The sequence below is a fragment of the Nomia melanderi genome, chromosome 5 (genome assembly GCF_051020985.1).
Source record: "Nomia melanderi isolate GNS246 chromosome 5, iyNomMela1, whole genome shotgun sequence".
Classification (NCBI taxonomy): Eukaryota; Metazoa; Arthropoda; class Insecta; order Hymenoptera; family Halictidae; genus Nomia; species Nomia melanderi.
Genome location: NC_135003.1, coordinates 9211096 through 9228795, shown reverse-complemented (window position 1 = coordinate 9228795; position 17700 = coordinate 9211096). Strand labels below are relative to the sequence as shown.

General features: G+C 41.8%; 1 protein-coding gene and 1 long non-coding RNA gene across 3 annotated transcripts; one reads left to right on the top strand and one right to left on the bottom strand.

Annotated features, from left to right (window-relative positions):
• Positions 1-222: 222 nt before the first annotated feature.
• fwd (phosphatidylinositol 4-kinase beta fwd) lies at positions 223-13168 on the bottom strand. Its single transcript, XM_031985444.2, has 12 exons — positions 12563-13168; positions 8949-9192; positions 5433-6364; positions 4764-4881; positions 4431-4565; positions 4172-4338; positions 3964-4094; positions 3644-3874; positions 3251-3565; positions 2768-3144; positions 2209-2681; positions 223-2092 (listed from the first exon to the last, which is right to left on the bottom strand). The coding sequence occupies exons 2-12, from the start codon at positions 9128-9130 to the stop codon at positions 1905-1907; spliced, it is 3249 nt and encodes a 1082-aa protein (XP_031841304.1). The 5' UTR covers positions 9131-9192; positions 12563-13168; the 3' UTR covers positions 223-1904.
• Positions 13169-14048: 880 nt separating this feature from the next.
• On the top strand, positions 14049-17472 carry LOC143174507 (uncharacterized). Of its 2 annotated transcripts, XR_012998545.1 has the most exons (3): positions 14049-14182; positions 14517-14752; positions 15140-17472. It is a non-coding gene; the product is annotated as an uncharacterized LOC143174507 (long non-coding RNA). The 2 variants fall into 2 exon arrangements; XR_012998544.1 differs by having other exon boundaries at positions 14517-17472.
• Positions 17473-17700: the final 228 nt, after the last annotated feature.

Sequence of the window (17700 nt, the reverse complement as noted above, 5' to 3'; positions counted from 1 at the left end):
TACATAATATATTCTGTACTCGATATGTTATTTTAGTTGAAATCAGGGACACATTTGGAAATAGAAAATTTCAAAATTATATTAATTACTTCAGTTACTATTTCTAGTGGTAATCAATTATTCGAACTAAGTCTGGTCTAACATTAAACATGTAACTAATGAAATAAAATTTGGTTTTAAGTCCCTGGTTAGGTTATTTTGGGTATATCAATCAAAAATAGGTTTGATTGGATTTCATATTTATTTAATAATTGATATTATCAGTAGCTCATAATTGGAGGCGAAAGAATCAGGCAAATCAGAGATATTAACGTTTTCATTTATATAGAAAAGAGTAAAATTTATTGTTACGAAATTAATGAAACGGTACCTTCTTCGTAACAATTACAGTTTTTTATGACAAACAGAAGAATTGCACAGAATAGTCAACAGAAATTAGTGCAACGAAGATTACGCAAACGTATGGTATTAAAATGCAAAGTTTATTGAGCGTTATGCAATATCAATTATTCTGAATCTCTGATCCGCCTTTCTATTCATGAGACGGTTATGAGACAGAAGAAAGAAAGTTTAAGACACTTGGAAGTCAGATGGCCCAAGCTTTATACATGGGCTGTTTCGCGGTGACTTTGATTTTGCTTCGTACATTCATTCTCAATTGAATCTTAAACCGATAGGTGATAAAATTTGTCACTGTATATACAATACCTCTTTACTTTTATAATTTACTTATTTAAACGAACATATACTTAACGCAGAAATACCATTAAATAACTATCTTCACACAACTAAGATATCTCGCATTATGACTATTAATGTTGTATGCATGTAATAAGAACATGTAAAAACTTTCAAATTGTGATCCTTAAACTTTTACTAATAATAATTAATCCTTATAGCGTATCATTACAATTAAATGTATTTATAATAGTATTAATCTATAAAGTAGGAAATATTTTGAGTATTCGTCTCCTGCTAATATCTGAGCCAGTTTTGCATGCTTCTTCCGCTCGAAGATTCCTCGTAATAGAATCTTAAAACACCGTGTGATTATTTAATCACTACCATCGTGGTGGGATCGGTTATTGCCGAAAATTAACTACGAAAGGAGTTCGACAAAAGTTCACGCAATGTATTTTTATGTACAAATTATAGATTGTCCTTTTCGTAATAGATCAGTTTCTTTTTTTTCTCCCGGTTGATCAACATACGTAGTCACTTCACTGTGTTCGGATTCGATCGTTCCGCCATTTTCTCTACAAATAAGGCACCTTTAACAAATTACGCTGTTATAGGCTATAACGATTCTAGCAGTCCAACATTCAGTCAATGTCACGAAGTCTGCACCGACGGTAGGTAACTCGCAGTTTGCCGATAAGGCTTACATAGTCATTTGAACGTATACAACAAAACCAATTATACATACTCCATATTGCTTAACGTAACAATTAAAATTTCGTAAATTATTCCCTGTTTCTTTTGCTATTTCGTCTATAACAAAGTATTCAATTTTTGCGAACCATATGCATTTTTGCAAATCGTTCATAATTATCGACAAGCGTGTTGTGTTTGTACATTATATTTTTCATTTATCAAAGTCGACTATCTGGTTTTGATCGAGAAACTAAGGAATAATTTAAGACGAAGTAAAATTAATCTATCGAAATCAGCCTATATTCTATTCGGAATAAATCTACATTTTAGATAGCATTTCCCTATGTATCTCAATTACTATCTGCACCGCACATCAAATAATTCGATTCAGAGATAATTTGTGCTCACGGAATGCTATAAAGATTTATACGCTTTCATGGAAGAAATACCACGTATCCTCAAACTCAATCACGCGCTCTCTCGTAAAAATCATTCTCTTTCTCACATAAAGACAAAGGTTGATGTTATTATTAAAGGGTGCCATTTGCGAAATATTGGTACCGATCGTACAATTTAGTTGACCATGAATGGATACTGGCTTCGACTAAGTCCTCCACATGTCGGCGTAATTGATCTTCCGTCAATGTAAGATGGAATCTGTTTTTTAATCCTTGAACCGTTGCTGCCCCGCCACTACGGAAACATGGAAGTTGTGACCCTGTAAAAATTAATATTGAAATTTACTTAAGTATAATCACTAATGTATTTATTTTAAATGATCACGTTCATCGAGACCTTTGCATCATATTGAATTTCATATAAAAAGGGTCTTACCAGATAACATGATTTCCACCAGATTAACAATCTTTTCCATGTGTTTCCGTGCCGCGATTAATCCTTGAAGAATCAGAGTTTTGAATTCTTGAAACTGTTTAGATTGACTTCCGCCCATCACCTCCACAAACTCGGGAGTTAATTTAAATGGGCTAGTTTCAAATCCCAAATTTCTCGGCGAAGTTGACAGAATAAATCCGAAATCTATGTGTATCAGATGACCATCACTATGGAGCAGTATATTCCCATTATGACGATCTTTGACCTGAATGAGATAACAGACAAGACAATATGCCGCGCAACTTTGAATGAAATTCCTCTGTGCGGTGATAAATGTTTCTGATGTGGGTGGGCCGAATTCTCGTTCAAAGTATTGCACAAGCGTTAATTGGCACTGTTTCTTCACTTGGTGTAGTGATACAGTATTCAAAATTGGTTCGATCAAACCGCTATCATTAGACAAGCATAAAATTCTGTAAAATGAAATTCAATGTTTAACAAATCATTTTACAGTTATGTATCTAAAGATGCGTGACAATAATGTTGAATAGGGTCTTACTTGTACGGCCGCACCCAAAGAGGTACTTGTTCCTCTTGCCAGATTTTTTGAAGCATCGAAAGTAGTTGTGAGGCGAGGAGTTCCTGTCGTAGATCATCGCCGCATTTCACAATGACTGCGAGAAGTCTCCAAGATGCGAGGTGACCGTACGGACTGGAAGCCCTTATACGACGTTGCTTTAATTCCCACGGTTCTTTCAACACCGCAGCCGACGGATCTTCCGGGTCATGATTGAAAGTTGCACTCGGCGCAGCGGCCATTTCGCTCAACCGTCGCTTTATATCACCAGGCACAAATATCGGTTCTTTACTATCTGATGATTCTTGGCTCAATTGAGATATCGTGTCTCGGTCTTTAGGTTTACGGAGTTGCAAATACTGTGTGAGAAGAGAATAAGGTTGATAGTTAATTCCTCTCACAATACTTAAGCTCTACGTGTAAGTTCATAACGTGATCAACAATATTAATTCAATAATTAAATACCTGTTGAGTGATTTCATCGTCTTCTTGACTCCAACAATCGTTAGGGTCATCATCAGGAAAGGTAAATGCGACATCTGTACTTCTCACTGAATAAGGGGAAGTATTTTTGACCGGAGTTTGCCTGATCGGTGGCATATTTTGTTGTGATTCTGAAGTGGATATGTTTGATGAAGCAATCACAGTGGATTGTTCACCTCCGGTTAAATTTTCTTCGGATTTCGTATGCCTTAACGAGTGTCCCACTATCTTCGTCGGTACAGGAGATGTATAAATATCCTCTACTTCTAACACTTCAACGTAAATTATGTAGGGTGCCTGCAGATTAAAAAACATTGTGTTAATTACTTATTGAAGGGTTTAAATTCAAGCTAAGCTTATTCTATGATCGTTCACCTTATCTTTACTATTTAGGACAGCAGCGTATTGCGGTGGCACTCGTACGATATGATGTGGTACTGAACTGTGCAAAGGAAGCCACACCCTTGCAGGGAGATTCAAATTGAGAGTATTAAGCTCCGCTATTAATTGAACGGTTTTACTTTCTTTCGTTGGAATAGTTCCAAGCAATTTACCAATTGATATTAGTGCTTGTATAAATTCAAGTTCTGGAGCAAGACGTGGCGCCTGTAAATATAAACATTAGTAATGTAAACATATTTATATGATTTTTACTAAAACGGAAAAGAGCAATTTAAGGAAAATTATAAATTTACATTGCAAAAGCAGTCGGTTTTTTGTCCTCGTAAATCGTTTACCACACCTTGGCAGGAATAAAAACAGGTACAACCATTGTCAAATGCTCGACCAGAGCTCAGGTCCCCAAGACTTACTTTATTTATTGTACCTTCAAAATGCCAGTAAATGTAACTACATCTAATGATGCAATAAAATAGTACAATAACATATTCGTAATTTATTTACCGGAATGGCTACGACGTAATGTTTGAAATAGTCCAGTGGCATCCGACTGAGATCTTTGGTGTGTCTTTTTATTAGGAGATGTAATGCTTTGCATTGTAGTTAATGACGGTGGGGTCGGTGTCTGCAAACCAGCTACACGTTGCTTCTTATTCTCATTTCCTTTTGGCCTATTGTTTCGTACACAAGATTCAGTACAGATTAGTCTACGCCATTATATTGCTTGTAAGTACATTACAATTCATTACAGTTCATTCTCTACCTGAGTTCATCTGAGAGAATAAGATTTTTTAGTTTGGTCCCATGAGACTTCTTCTTGGATGGCAAATGAGCATCAGAACTATATGCATCTAATAGCCAGGCACATTTTAAAGAAAAATCTGCTGACTGTCTACACCTAGTACAAAAGGAATTTACATTTATCACTAATATTATTTTTAATTACAAATAATATTATAAGCAGAATGTACATAAGGTTCAACATTTTATGCAATTTTACGATACATGTGTTACAGTAGAAAATTTTGTCTATAATCCAAAAATTCGTTAGATATTAAATTTACTCTATAAGATCACTGTATTAATATGTGCTTACCTATGGACAAGATATGGATACAGGACTTCTGTAACATCGTGCAGTTGTATGTACATTACAACCAATTGTGGTAGATAGAAGTCCACATCGGGATCTGGGAAACTAAACATCTTGTTCCCTGGAAAATTATTTATATTTTATTAATTGAAAGATGCTTATATTTATATTAAGAAACCACATTATCGTATGCATAGTTGAGTAACAAATATTATTATGACACTGATACAGTAAAAGCATCACAAAATTATTTCACATAAACTATCAAATAATTTAATAAATGTACTACTATAGATAATAAGAAAGTTGGCTGATTAAGGTCACCTTTCTAAATTTGAGAATTATAGATAATCTTCCATTGTTTGGGAGCACACTCCCTTTAAACAAACTATTATTGAACAAAAGTATCCAATTAAAAAAATCAATCTTCTGTCATAATAATTCTACACTCATCGAATGCAATAAACATTTTTTATAAGAGGTACACACTGTTCACAGTGAGCACACTCACAAGTGTGATTGAATACTTTTTGCCAGAAGTAATGAACGATTATCCTTCAGTTAATACCACAGTATCACCGGGCGAATCCATCATTTACTTTCCCACTGGTTTCGAAGAGCAAAAAAGCTAACTAACCATTTCTCATCGACAGCTACAGCAAAAACGCTTACCGAGATAACTCTGAACGCCAGGCTCCTTCGAATTGAAAAGATAAGAAATAGCCATCGACATGTCGAAAATCTGGCTCTCGAATAATCTGAGCAAGCATCCCTCAGATGGTTTCGGTTGCACCGTCTCCTGTCTTCGACAAACGACACCGGACTGTTTCTTAACGGCTGCCTCATTGGCCTCGGACTGGACGGTCGTGCCGCAACACAACGTCATAGCCGCGCCGGCTAGCTCGCACTGTTTATCGTTCACAGGCAGCACTTCCAACGGATTTTGGAAGTCCCGCGCATCTACGGTCACGGCCATTTCGGTGCACAATTCCTCGCGCTGGTACTCGTGCGCCTCGAGTTCTTTGACCGCGCTACCGGACCGCAGTTCCTGTGAACCGGACTCACTGTTCGCGTTCCCATGTTCGCTGGGTTCGCCACGGTCACCGTGTTCACCGTTTTTCGATGTAGGTTCACTTAAATGCACCAGTTCCACTGGCGACACTGGTACCGACACTGACACCGAGGACACCGACACCGCGGACACGGGGCAACCGTTGTCCTCGCCGTCCACCACGTCGACGCCATCCATGTCACCAGGTTGCGACAACGACGAGTCGAGGCTCTCACGGCTGTGGAGGTGGTCCACGCTCGACTCTCTGGTCGCCGCGTTGGTCGCGTCGCTGGATCCGCTGTCGGAACCGCAAAGTATACCCGAGTCATCAGACCCGAGGCTGGCGAGGTCCTCGCGTTCCCGGCTGCGCACCTTGCACGCCGGCACTGCGGCCTTAGCTGCCGGGGCCGGTGTCGTCTCGCATTCCGGGCTCGGCGTAACGTCCACTTCCGGGATACGTTGCAACGCGGAATCGAGACTTCGATTTCTGTGGTGATGCGTCAGCGTCGTCGCGCTCGCCTGCGGAACTGGCGGCAACAGAATACCCATTGACCTGCAAACGACCAAACAATGCTCGTTTCACTGGCTATCCGTGATCAATTCCGCGGCACGCGGTCATCGTATTTGGCTCATCGGAAACTTCCGTCGATGGACTTAATAATCTGCGCGTTCGTAACCTTGTTCGAGGATTTCCGCTAATTCCAGGCGATTCGAGAATGGATAGAACATAACATTTGAGGATGGAGAAACGGGGTTAACGCGTTCAATACCAGCGCTTATTTCGACGACGGTCCCCTCAATTATAATATTTTCTTCAATCCAATAAATCTTCTAAACAAAATATTAGAAAAATGAAACTGAAACGAACCATTGAGTTCCTTAGTATAATGTCGTAGTTTATAATTTCTAATAATAATATCTATAGAATTAATTTCATTTTCATCATGTAAAATATAGGGTTACGGCCGTCACAAATATGTGACGCTGGTAGCGAACGTGTTAAGGTTTGAACAGTAATTTCACTGTAACTTGAATTTCATATGAATGTTTAATAATACATGGGAGTTTTTGTTATTACGATTGCCAGCATTGCTAAGTTAGGTCATTTTTATTCTAATTTTCTTCCTTCTTTTTTCTACAGCCTTTTGATCTCTGTGCCCCGAGTTGCTCCAGTTGTTTTTGTTTGTATGGTACCTCTTAGGCGATCTTTATAAATTTCGTAATACGGAGAAACGCATTTGTGGTATTCTCTCTCCTGCATTTTATGCATCTTTCAATGGAAGTACTGTGTTCTACCGGGGATTGCCCAATTCTCTAACCGTGTTATAAAGAAATCATATTATACGAGGTTTCCTTGTATGTACAATTCTGAACGTAGGAAAGAAGCTATAAAAAGATAATATAATACCGCCGATAACATTATCCGATTAAACGGAAGAATTTGCCACGAAAGCAAAGAAACGCTTTAACAATCATAAAATAAAGGATTTCATTCAATTCAATACACGTTTGTGTACCGCGCGATGTTATCGTTTACTTTGAAAACAATTTTACAATACGTTAATCTCGTCTGATAATTCGTTTAATGACAATGTTACTATTCGTTGCAGAGTGTAGCTAGAAGATACCCCTCTTTTCACCGGTTTGAATGTGTTCATCATACGTATTCAAGTTTAAAATTGCTTTAATAGCCGATGCATTGAGAGCATTTGCCTGTTTTATTGAAGACTCTAGAAAGCGAGCGTGTGTGCGCGTGTACGCGTCGAACGAATAACAACGTGCGTTTGGGAAGAGAACAGTTGAATGTGAACTGCACGAGAGGCAGGCTTTCAGGGAATTAATTTCTACTCGAAACAAAAGTTTCACGCTGAATAAATCTCCTGTGTTATTTACTCTTGAATTTTATTTCAATTACGTTCGTCCCGGTGCAACGTGAAATAAAATTTTGCGTGTACTCGAGATTCTAATATAAATAAGGAAGCGAAAATAAAGACAGATTGCCGCGATTGCCCCTGTGACATTTCACGCCGACAACCGAGTTCGTATTATATTAAATGCAGAACGAGATTACTGTTCGTCGAACACAGAAATCAAATATATACATAAAACTGCATTGCGTCATCGTGGATAATAAACGAAGATGTTTAATAAAATGCGTAACACGTAAATCTCAACGAATATCGATCAAATATTGTCAGCTGAATTGCCGACGTCTTTACTGCAGTCAATGCATACTGTATTCTGCTATAGAGTAGCAAGGTAGAATGTATACCGCCATGTAGCATCGTATCGTGCCACTATGTGTGCATACCGGGTGGCTCTAAAAATCAGAGTACGCAGATCTTTAAATAATACGCATGCAATTGTGAACAAATACGAGTATCTACCAACAAAATAAAATTGCGAAGCTTCGCCGCGTGTTTCGACAAAAAACAAAAAGCTTCCAGTACAACATTTTCATGAATGGAATATTGTGCTATGTTTCTATAAACAATAATTCCATACACTCACAAGCAATCACGAGTATCCGGCGAAAAAATAAACACGCGGTTCACCTTTCAGATGCCTTCCAACGAAAGTATATTCTCATGAATGCCTAACATTTAGGACACAAGCGTCGGTATCCAATTTGAAAAGGAAATGCGCTGGATGGGACCGCGAAAGGCAGACCACCGCGTAGGCGGGAAGTTTAATTATGAATTAAAACATCCGTGACCCACTATTTTTTTTCGTCGACTTTTATTCCGATTAATACAAGAACTACCGAGCAATTAGAGTGGTTTCTTCCTAATTCCCCAATAAAAGTAAAAAGCTATATTCATACAAATACAGAGGTACGCTGTGTACTTATCGCGAAAGAAGAATTTTCAGCTTGGACATTTTTGACTGGCCCGGTAGTTCTAGCGTCAATCAAACTTACTTCGCATGCAACGCTGATTCTTGCAGGTTAAATATGTCATTAAGATAATTATTTCTGTCTGCCGCGCGAGTAGCCGGGCGTTTGCCTCGGCGCTAGGGCCGTACTACGAAGATAGTGCTACGGAGTGTTCAGATAGCAGAGACGAAAAATGATGACCGGTTATCTAGCTCTATAAATGTCCCCCGGAAGCGAGGACCGCCGTCTGTTCGTTACATACCTAAAGTCCAAACTGTGATTCCGTTGATGAGTGGTCAGCCTGTTACGGTTGTTGATCGGTGGATTCGTCCGTCCGTGCACAAGAGGAACATTACAGTTGGTTAATTTATGCCGTTTGACGTGTGCCACGCTTTCCTGGCGTGTCGGTCCAGCACTAGGTGTAACAGCAACTACTTCACTCATATTAAAGTCGAACGAGCAACAGCTCGGCCAACAGTCATCTGCTGTTCATGTTGATCGTTCACCTACGAACACAGAAGAGGAACAATCGTGCCGTACGAATGAGACTGAAAGGGGAGGAAAAAAAGAAAGAAGCCCACGTGACGGCGGAACGTTATCGTCGGTATAATATAACTTCGACGAGCCGCCCCAAGATAATCGCGATAAGCAGTAATACCGGTAACAACTGCGATCGTCGAAATTACGCGATCTTCCAGTGCTCAACGAAAACTCAAAAAAAAAAAAGATAATTATTGAATTTCGAACGCGAACAGGAATCTCGATTCACCGGCTGGTTTGATTATCGGCGAATCAACCGGCGCAAGCATAAATAATTAATAGTCCTATAATCTTTCATGTTAATCAGACATGATAATGGTAGTCGACTTGTACTGATATTCATTACGAATGGCCACTGGCAACTCACGCCGACTTAAAACCGTTGAGCACTCGTATCGCGTACTATCTTGGAAATCAACAATTTTCGAAGATAAACAAGTTACATACCGCATTGTGCGTCGAGTAATAATAAGCGAGAGGAAAATTTCAATTAGCAGATAAAGTGTACAAATTTTGTCGAGTTATTAATCTTGACGAACCAATATTTACACGTCAATTTACGTTACAAGGCTAAGTTGTTGTGCAAATATTATTGAACATGATTCCCGATGCAATTTGGGGAAACGATAGTATTCCAGGTAACGAAAATAACGAATTTTTATTATTTTGAGGTAGGTGCCCGAGTACCCTCCCCCATTGTTGGTCTTTCTACGGTTCCTCGATAGAAGGTTACCCATTGTTGTGCCCGGAAACCGGTATTAAAGCGACGGGTTTAAAAACGGTCTGTTTTCGGCCGTTATCAGCGCCGCTCGTGATCCGATAAAAGGAACTCGTATCGGCCGGTGCCGTTTAACCTCGCGATCGAGCGAAACAACGATCTCCGTCGCGTCACCAATACACCGATGAGACATTAAGTAACGCGTGCGGCGAACAGTCAATCGTGCCACAGTTGGAAACGTGTTACGATTGAATTTTGCTCGTGACGCAAACGTCTCGGCGAAAACGACGCCTGTGCGTAACGGACGCCTTGCGGGCCAATCCCGCGCGAACAATCGTCTCGTACGCGATTTACAATCGCGCGCGCGGAAATGTGATCGGCAGGTACCGAACCAGCGCGCCCATCGATATCGAAAATTCCGTAACTTTATTATCTGAGTCACGGCGGTTGCGTTGGAATTGTTGCGCTGATAACGCTGATCGCGCGTCGTCAACCGTGCACGGACGCGGAGTGTCCTAACACTAGAACTACCGAGCACTGAAATTGACTTTTTGAAACTTCTCTATAAAAACTCCAAGAGTGCGTCTATTGAGACTTTAATTGATTCATAATTCAGTTAGCGCATAGCCAAACGAATTTCTCTAATAACTCCCAGAAAAGCATCTGCTATGTTTTTAATAATCGCGGGAAGAAGAAATCAGAAATGGGTCATTTTGACCCGTTAACACTGTGTTAACATTAAAACTACCGTAACAATCAAAATGACTTGTTTAGATTGTTTTGCATCGCAATTATTGATATCTTGAAAGCATTGAATATTTAAAATGAGCTTGAAAATAAATAGCTTCATTTGAATACTATAATGAATGTCTAAGTAAATTGAAAATAATTTACTGTGACAATTTCTATAGAGATTACGTATTAATCGTGTGAAATGCTCGGTAGTACTAGTGTCAATTTAACTCTTGCGTCAATGCAAACGAAATTCTTATTCGCGTTGTTGAATAAACCCGCGTGCACCGGGTCGCGCCGAACGTTCAGCGTTAAATCCAACGTAGAGCAACGATTCTGCTCGGGTAAATTTTTCTCGAGTTTGTTTTCGCCGTTGCACCGGGTATGCGGCATTGCGAAGAGATTTAACACTAGACCTACTGAGGGTTTAATACGATTGCCATGTAATCCCTACAAACATTGTAACAATAGATTATTTTCAGTTTCTTCAGACCTTCATTATAGTATCCAAATGAAGCTATTTATTTTAAAAATCATTTGCAATATTTAATGCTTTTAACACATTGCGTGCAGGCCATTTTGTTCATTTCAACTCGTACAAGTTACATTCAATTCATTTATTTATTATTCAACATATTATCGAGAGTTTCCATTACAAATAGAAATACTTCCAATCACACGCAAAAGGAATCAACTATCTACTTTTATAAAAAATGTTAGGTAGTTCTAGTGTTGAACGAAAGACAACCGGCAGGAATGCCGTTGAAATCATAAAACATAACCACGCGTACAAAGTAAGAAATAAACGAATACTGGACGAGTCATCCTTCTAGCTTCTGGGGCTTACTGAATCGTGGCTTTCGTTGTACTCGAGAGTACCCGGTACTCGCGCGATATTAAATTGAAACTCGACCAACTGCGAGATCGCGAATGAAAAAGAAAAAAGGGAACAAAATGATCTTGCGCGAACGCGGAATGATGACCAAGCAGGCAAGGCGGCACCGTGACAGGAGCGTGAAACTCGTGCTAGGTACGAGAAAGTCGAATGCCAGCTCGAACAAAGCGTACGTCAGAATTTAGCTCCCCTACTCTCCCGGTGCCCCACGCACGCTTGTATACAATTCCTTGCGATCTTTTTTCTCTCTGCTCGTCCTCTTTATTTTCTCGTTTCGAGGAAAACGAAAGTCCTTCCCTCCGCCCCTCGCGGTCCCTCCCGCCCAGCACCCTCCACATCCCCCTGATCCTTGGTTGGCTCAGCGCCTCCGCCAAAAAAGAGGCAACGCTGAGGAGGATGATGATCGCTTTCTAGACGGAATTGTTTCGCCGTTATCGCGACACCGAAATCGCGCGCAGGGAACGTCTTCCTTTCCCGCGAGATTAATCGGCCCGCTCGACGCACGGCCGGCCTCAAGTGAAATCCCCGGGAGAGGAATAATTCAATAAAGGTGGAAAATGGAGCGAAGTCTAAGGCTGCGGTATGCCGGCTTTTTACTCTCCCTCTTTGAGCTCAAGAGGGAGAGGAGGGACGGAGGGAAAGGAAGAGACAGAGAGAGAGAAAAAAGGAGGAGAGAGAGAAATAGAGAGAGGGGGAGGGGGAGAGAGAGAAAGAGAGAGAAAGAGACTCGTCCTTCCGCTCGGCTCGAACTCACACGGTGGCCAGCGGTCGGCGCAGCGATGGGTGTGCCAGAACCACGGAGAGAAACCCAGCACTGCCGCGACAACCAATGGAATCCGCAACCCCATAGATATTATATGCCTCTCCCTTGTTTCGTATTCGTTGCTCGATAAAATCAATTGGACACACGGGGAATTCCGTTCTGGGAACGCTAGCGCATCGTGACGGAACCACCGAACCGGGGTGGACGGGATTGTCAATAACTGCTTACCTCGTACTTGAATTGGCGACTCTGTTGCGATCGGAGCTGCACCATGCGTGGCGTGGACGTTCCTCTCGGTCTCGCGTTGTGCAGCACGAGCACGAAGTGGCACGGGATGGGTAGTGTTACGGAATAAGACGCTAGAGAAAGAGAACCAACGGAGGAGAGAGACAGGAGGCGGGGTAGAGAGAACGAGAGAGAGAAAGGATGACGATAAGCGGCGATGACGATCATGCAGCGGCCAGCCCGCACGAGAGTAAGGTACGCGAAACGCTGCTGGTGCGAAAAAGATAACAAGATATCCTTTCCAATGGCAGATTCCCGACTGTCACGCACTGCCTTTCCGTCCCTCGTTTTCAGGCGATTTTCCACGATGACTGGCTACGCCCTGCACGTTCGCGCACAGAGTCGCACTTCATCACTTTCGTTCGGCCGCGGCGTGAACGGGTCGACACGGAGGCGTTTGATCGTACAAGATTCCCTCGGCCCGGGAACGCGACCGAAAACACGCACCGAAGAATCTCCGTGCCAACGCAAAAGGCGACCTCGCCAAGCTCCACTGCTTTTCGCACGACGCACTGAATACTACTATGCGCACTACTGCCAACAAAACGGATGCAAAGTCCGCGCGGCCATTGAACAGGGCCGTATCGAGGCGTCCGTGTGCCCGGCGGCTTTAGTTTGGAAAGATTGAGAGGAGACTTCTCGAGCCGACTCTATAGTATTAACGACACGTTGTTTGTCTTGTGTAGAATATTCGGAAAATATTATTTATCGTCACTTAGATCTTCAAGATCAATAACGAAGAAACATCTTTCACTTGAATGTAGATATTACCTTTCGAAGAAGAGTTCGAGAAGAAAGTGTGTTTGTATGCTTAATAATAAGCGTAACGGCTCTTACTTTTTGCGTACTTTCAAAAACTGAACACCACTTTCTGTTTATTTAACGATGCCTATGAAGAAAGATGCACTTTGTGTTCGCTGTTTTCCACGAAACACAAATTCACAGAAACAAAACGTTCAACTTGAGATAAAATTTTGTTGTCACTTTTGAACATTTATCACTGTAGAGATAAACAGATGAGCACTTGAACGTTTCAAGAGGAAACCTCACATTTTTTGCGATCAGGATTACGAAGAGGATCAACGTAAATGGAAAAGAAACTATTTAAAATTTTTTGCTCCTAGTGTCGTCACTGGACGCCCGCACGTCACAGGACCGTGTATGTCGTGTGCGAGTAGTTTGATACTGCAGGCAGACTGACAGTAGCGGTTTCCTTCTATTTACATCCGAGCACTTGTGGCTGCGACGATAACGTTGCTCTGAGCTGTCAGTATCGAGAAAACCAAGCGTTGATAACGATGGAATGTAAATCGGCACGGCTGACGAACGTGCCCGGGGCCGTCCTCTTTTAATTTCTGTCATGAGAGAGACGCATGCACGCGCGCTGATTCACGGGACAACACGAAATAAAGAAAACAACAGGAAGATCGTCGAATACGCGTGCACGATGCGCCGATCAACGGTCGCTCCGCTCGTTTGTTTTTCGCTCGGGGTTTAGTGAACGACTGATCTTAGGTTGGTAGTGGCTGCCTCCGCTGCCCGAATGGGAAAGGTCGTACAACCGTAAGTGCAGCTGAACTCGACGCACCAATCTAGAGACCGGTGTTAGAACGATTAGGAATTTGCGGCACAGATCTATCTGCATACCATCCTACATAAACATTACATTTTTCCGTTTGAAATCGTTTTACCGACTGCGGTCACTTCTTTTCTATTCAACCTTTAAAAACCATGACCGTGTTTGGGTCAGATCTAAATTTTAATTGATTTCGCATTGAAATATAAATATTCGTAAATTAATAATATTGCAAATGTACCTGATAGTAGAATATATATTAAAATTGTCCTTCGATTGACTCACATTCTTTATTTGTGTAACTTTGAATTTATTATATAGGTTCACCTGCTGTGGAGGATAGTAGGAGGCCAACGTTGTTTTTTTAGGGGTGGAATTAAAAACAGATGATTCTTTTTTACGAAAGGAAGCACAAAAAAGTAGGATCTGCGAGGGCCAATTTTGGCAGCCCGTAAAACGGACGTGCGAACATGTGTCCGATCGCGAGATCAAAGGGATATGACGTGACGCGAATCGAATGAACACTCCGCAACCTCAGACTTTTATTATATCCCGGGGTACGATAATTGCACCTTTATTAAAGACGAGCGTGGTCTTCGGACGTTCGGGTATTAAACGGAAACCTGTTCGTGCGATTACGAACGTTACAGACGTTCCCGTTACGTCTATAACATTCATACCTGTTTCTTTCTATGTAACTATTCTTTTGCAAAAGACCGAACGCCCGTGAATCTTGGGGTAAAAGCGCATAGTCGATGGCTTCCTGTAATTTTATACGCTTTCTAACTGCACTCAAAAGCGAACAGCACGCGTAGGTGTGCGGGACTGTCATCGGCCGTTCGACTATCATCGACCGCGTTATCTCGACGGTCCAAAATGATTTCACTTTTTCCCTCCGCCCTCCGTCTACCGCTCGACCGAGTTCCCATCGTGTATCGTTACAGGTTGCGGTCATGGGGATATGTTCATTTTCGATCAGCACCGCTAGACTTCCGACGTATCGATGACAAACCCGATGATGAATCGCATTGAATACTTCCTCCGGTTACTACTGGCGTTCAAAGAAGCGATACCGAGTATGTTTCGTTTCATACGCTTGGTATGCAACGCTCGAGCGATCCAGATGCAGAAGAAAAAAGAAATGTAATACGGTGAACAACGGTGGAAGTGCTACCGTAGAAATTTCGTAACTCAGGGGAATGTTCGTTGTCGATTGAGAAAAGAACCGACGAACGATGGAACAATAGATTTCGGATTTCTTACTTTACGGAATGCATTTCGATGCACGCTTGGTACGAGGGGATCGTTTTTTTTTTGCTTTGTAATCGTTTCCTATGATTTACCAGCAGCTGATAGGCATTATGTTTTCATGCTTACCGCACATCGATTTCTGACAACGTTAACTTTGTTTAATAGCTTGAATCAAGACCTTTAAACCATTATTTTTACCCTTGTATTTATTTTTCATTCCTCCTTCACCGTCTAACTAGAAAATGTACCACTCATTTTCCTTAGAAAACCTTTGTTTCTCAAACTTCGAAGCTTCGAAGAAAAATCCGACGGCAGCAACTCAATCAATAGCGGCCACCAACGGTGACTCACGGGAATCAGCCCCTCGATAATCGACTGCAAAAGATTGACAGTATATTTCAACTTCTATTCTTATTACTTTTCAATGGAAACCAATACGATCGAAAACCCAGAGAACACAGCGTGCGGTGCTAACAGTAACGGTTACGCTTTAAGAAATCGTCTGTCCTTTAATGTCAACAATATGTGGTGCATGAACGCTAAAACTCATCTTATTTTACTCTATTTATACCGTTCCGCTGTATACAGTGTCATATTTACATCGTCTACACCATGAAACACGGAATATGTAATATCGAATCTGAAAACCGAAAGACTCTGTGTGCCAGTATCAAACCGAAGGAAACTGTATCGGAAGCTTTCATCCCTGTTTACATACTTCCCCAGCGATCGAACCAGACGAAACATCACGTATATGACAAAGAATCTATTCGCGGGACGCGATAATAATAAATAGAGGGTGGGAAGCGTTTGTTTCTAAGTAAAACGAAAACCGTTCGTTTATTGTTAGTGCTGGCAACAACCCTGCGTGAAGTATTGGCGCGACGCCCACCAGCTCCGCAACAGAATTCCGCAAACCACGCTTTATCATACGCAGATGATACCTGCAATTACAGGTGTCCGTTTAATTTCTGTTGCGTAACTGATTGCCCGCCGGGAATCGGACGCTAATGCGTCCAAGGCGCGCAAAATCCAAGATGTTTCCCCGTCGTTTGTCGGGACGAGCCAAGGCGCGATCAATCAACCGAACGAGGAAATATCGAGGAGACTCGCTGAAGCTCCGTCCGTCCGCATCTGCGGGTCTTCCCCGAAGAATTAGTCACTGGAGGCGCGTCCGCTGATCATTAAGTAACACGAAAGGACGCTCCGCTTCGATTTGTTCATGTAAACAATGCGACAGCGACAGCGACAGCCGGCCGGCTCGTCGTGTCCGGCGCTCTTAGTATCCCGCCACACTTTCGAAGTTCGCGTGTCAATAATCCTTGACCTATTCGACGACGATATCAACGGAAACGAGGAGCACGGCGTTCAGCCGGAAAGTTGAAAAACCAGCGCCCTTGCGAATTAAGATTTAATGCCGCTCCGCCCGGCTATAACCGTTCAGAGCCATAATCGTGAAGAACATCGGACCGAATTCGAACATTCCATGATGGCTGAAAGATGGAACCTCTCGTATCGTGTTTGCTGAAAAAAGAGTAGTTCTGTCGAACTCCAAAGGTTGAGCTGCGATAAAAGAAAAATATTATTTCGTTTCAACGCGAAAGAAATGAGTAATGTTCGTGTTTATTAAACGCAATCTGAAATATTCACGAGTCTTGGTCTGTGTTGCGTGCGAGGCGAGAGGTTGACCATAAAATCGCGCAATGAATGCTTTATATTTGTAATGCGGATGAGAGGAAATATGTTCTTCTTTATTCTCAGGAGATCCATGCTCGCCATTCAAGTTGAACAAAACTTCTGTGAAATATGAAGGAGTGTGACGTAAGAATATACTTATGGAACAATGGGAAAGAATGAATTGATCTTTCAGTAGTTTTTTCACGCTAAAGTTCCAAGGAATTTCAGGAAAAATTATCTATCACTCCTATCAAGGGTGCATTACGAATCTGTGAAGTTCTCTTGAAATCATCGCACTTTAGCATCGATTTGTATCATTGACGAATAAAAATATGGCCAACAGCGTTAAGCATCATTGAGTACATACTGGAAACTGTCGGGGAAACGGGATATCCAACGGCAACTCGACTGCCTATGCTGCAGGCCAGGGACCAACATGGCCGCTCCCCTCTTTCCCCTGTTCTAAGGCATCTCACGATGTCGTACGGCATACGTCGTGAGGCATATAGTGACCATACGGCATACGGTATATACTCACACCCAATGATGATACGCAATCACCTTAGCAGCGGTGCTC

Coding starts and splice junctions, on each gene's coding strand:
- fwd (XM_031985444.2), bottom strand. CDS start 9,130: ATGAGTGAAGTAGTTGCTGTTACACCTAGTGCTGGACCGACACGCCAG. Junction 4,566..4,763: donor TATCCATATCTTGTCCATAG/GTAAGCACATAT, acceptor CTTTTGTACTAG/GTGTAGACAGTCAGCAGATT. Junction 3,145..3,250: donor ACGATGAAATCACTCAACAG/GTATTTAATTAT, acceptor CTTCTCACACAG/TATTTGCAACTCCGTAAACC.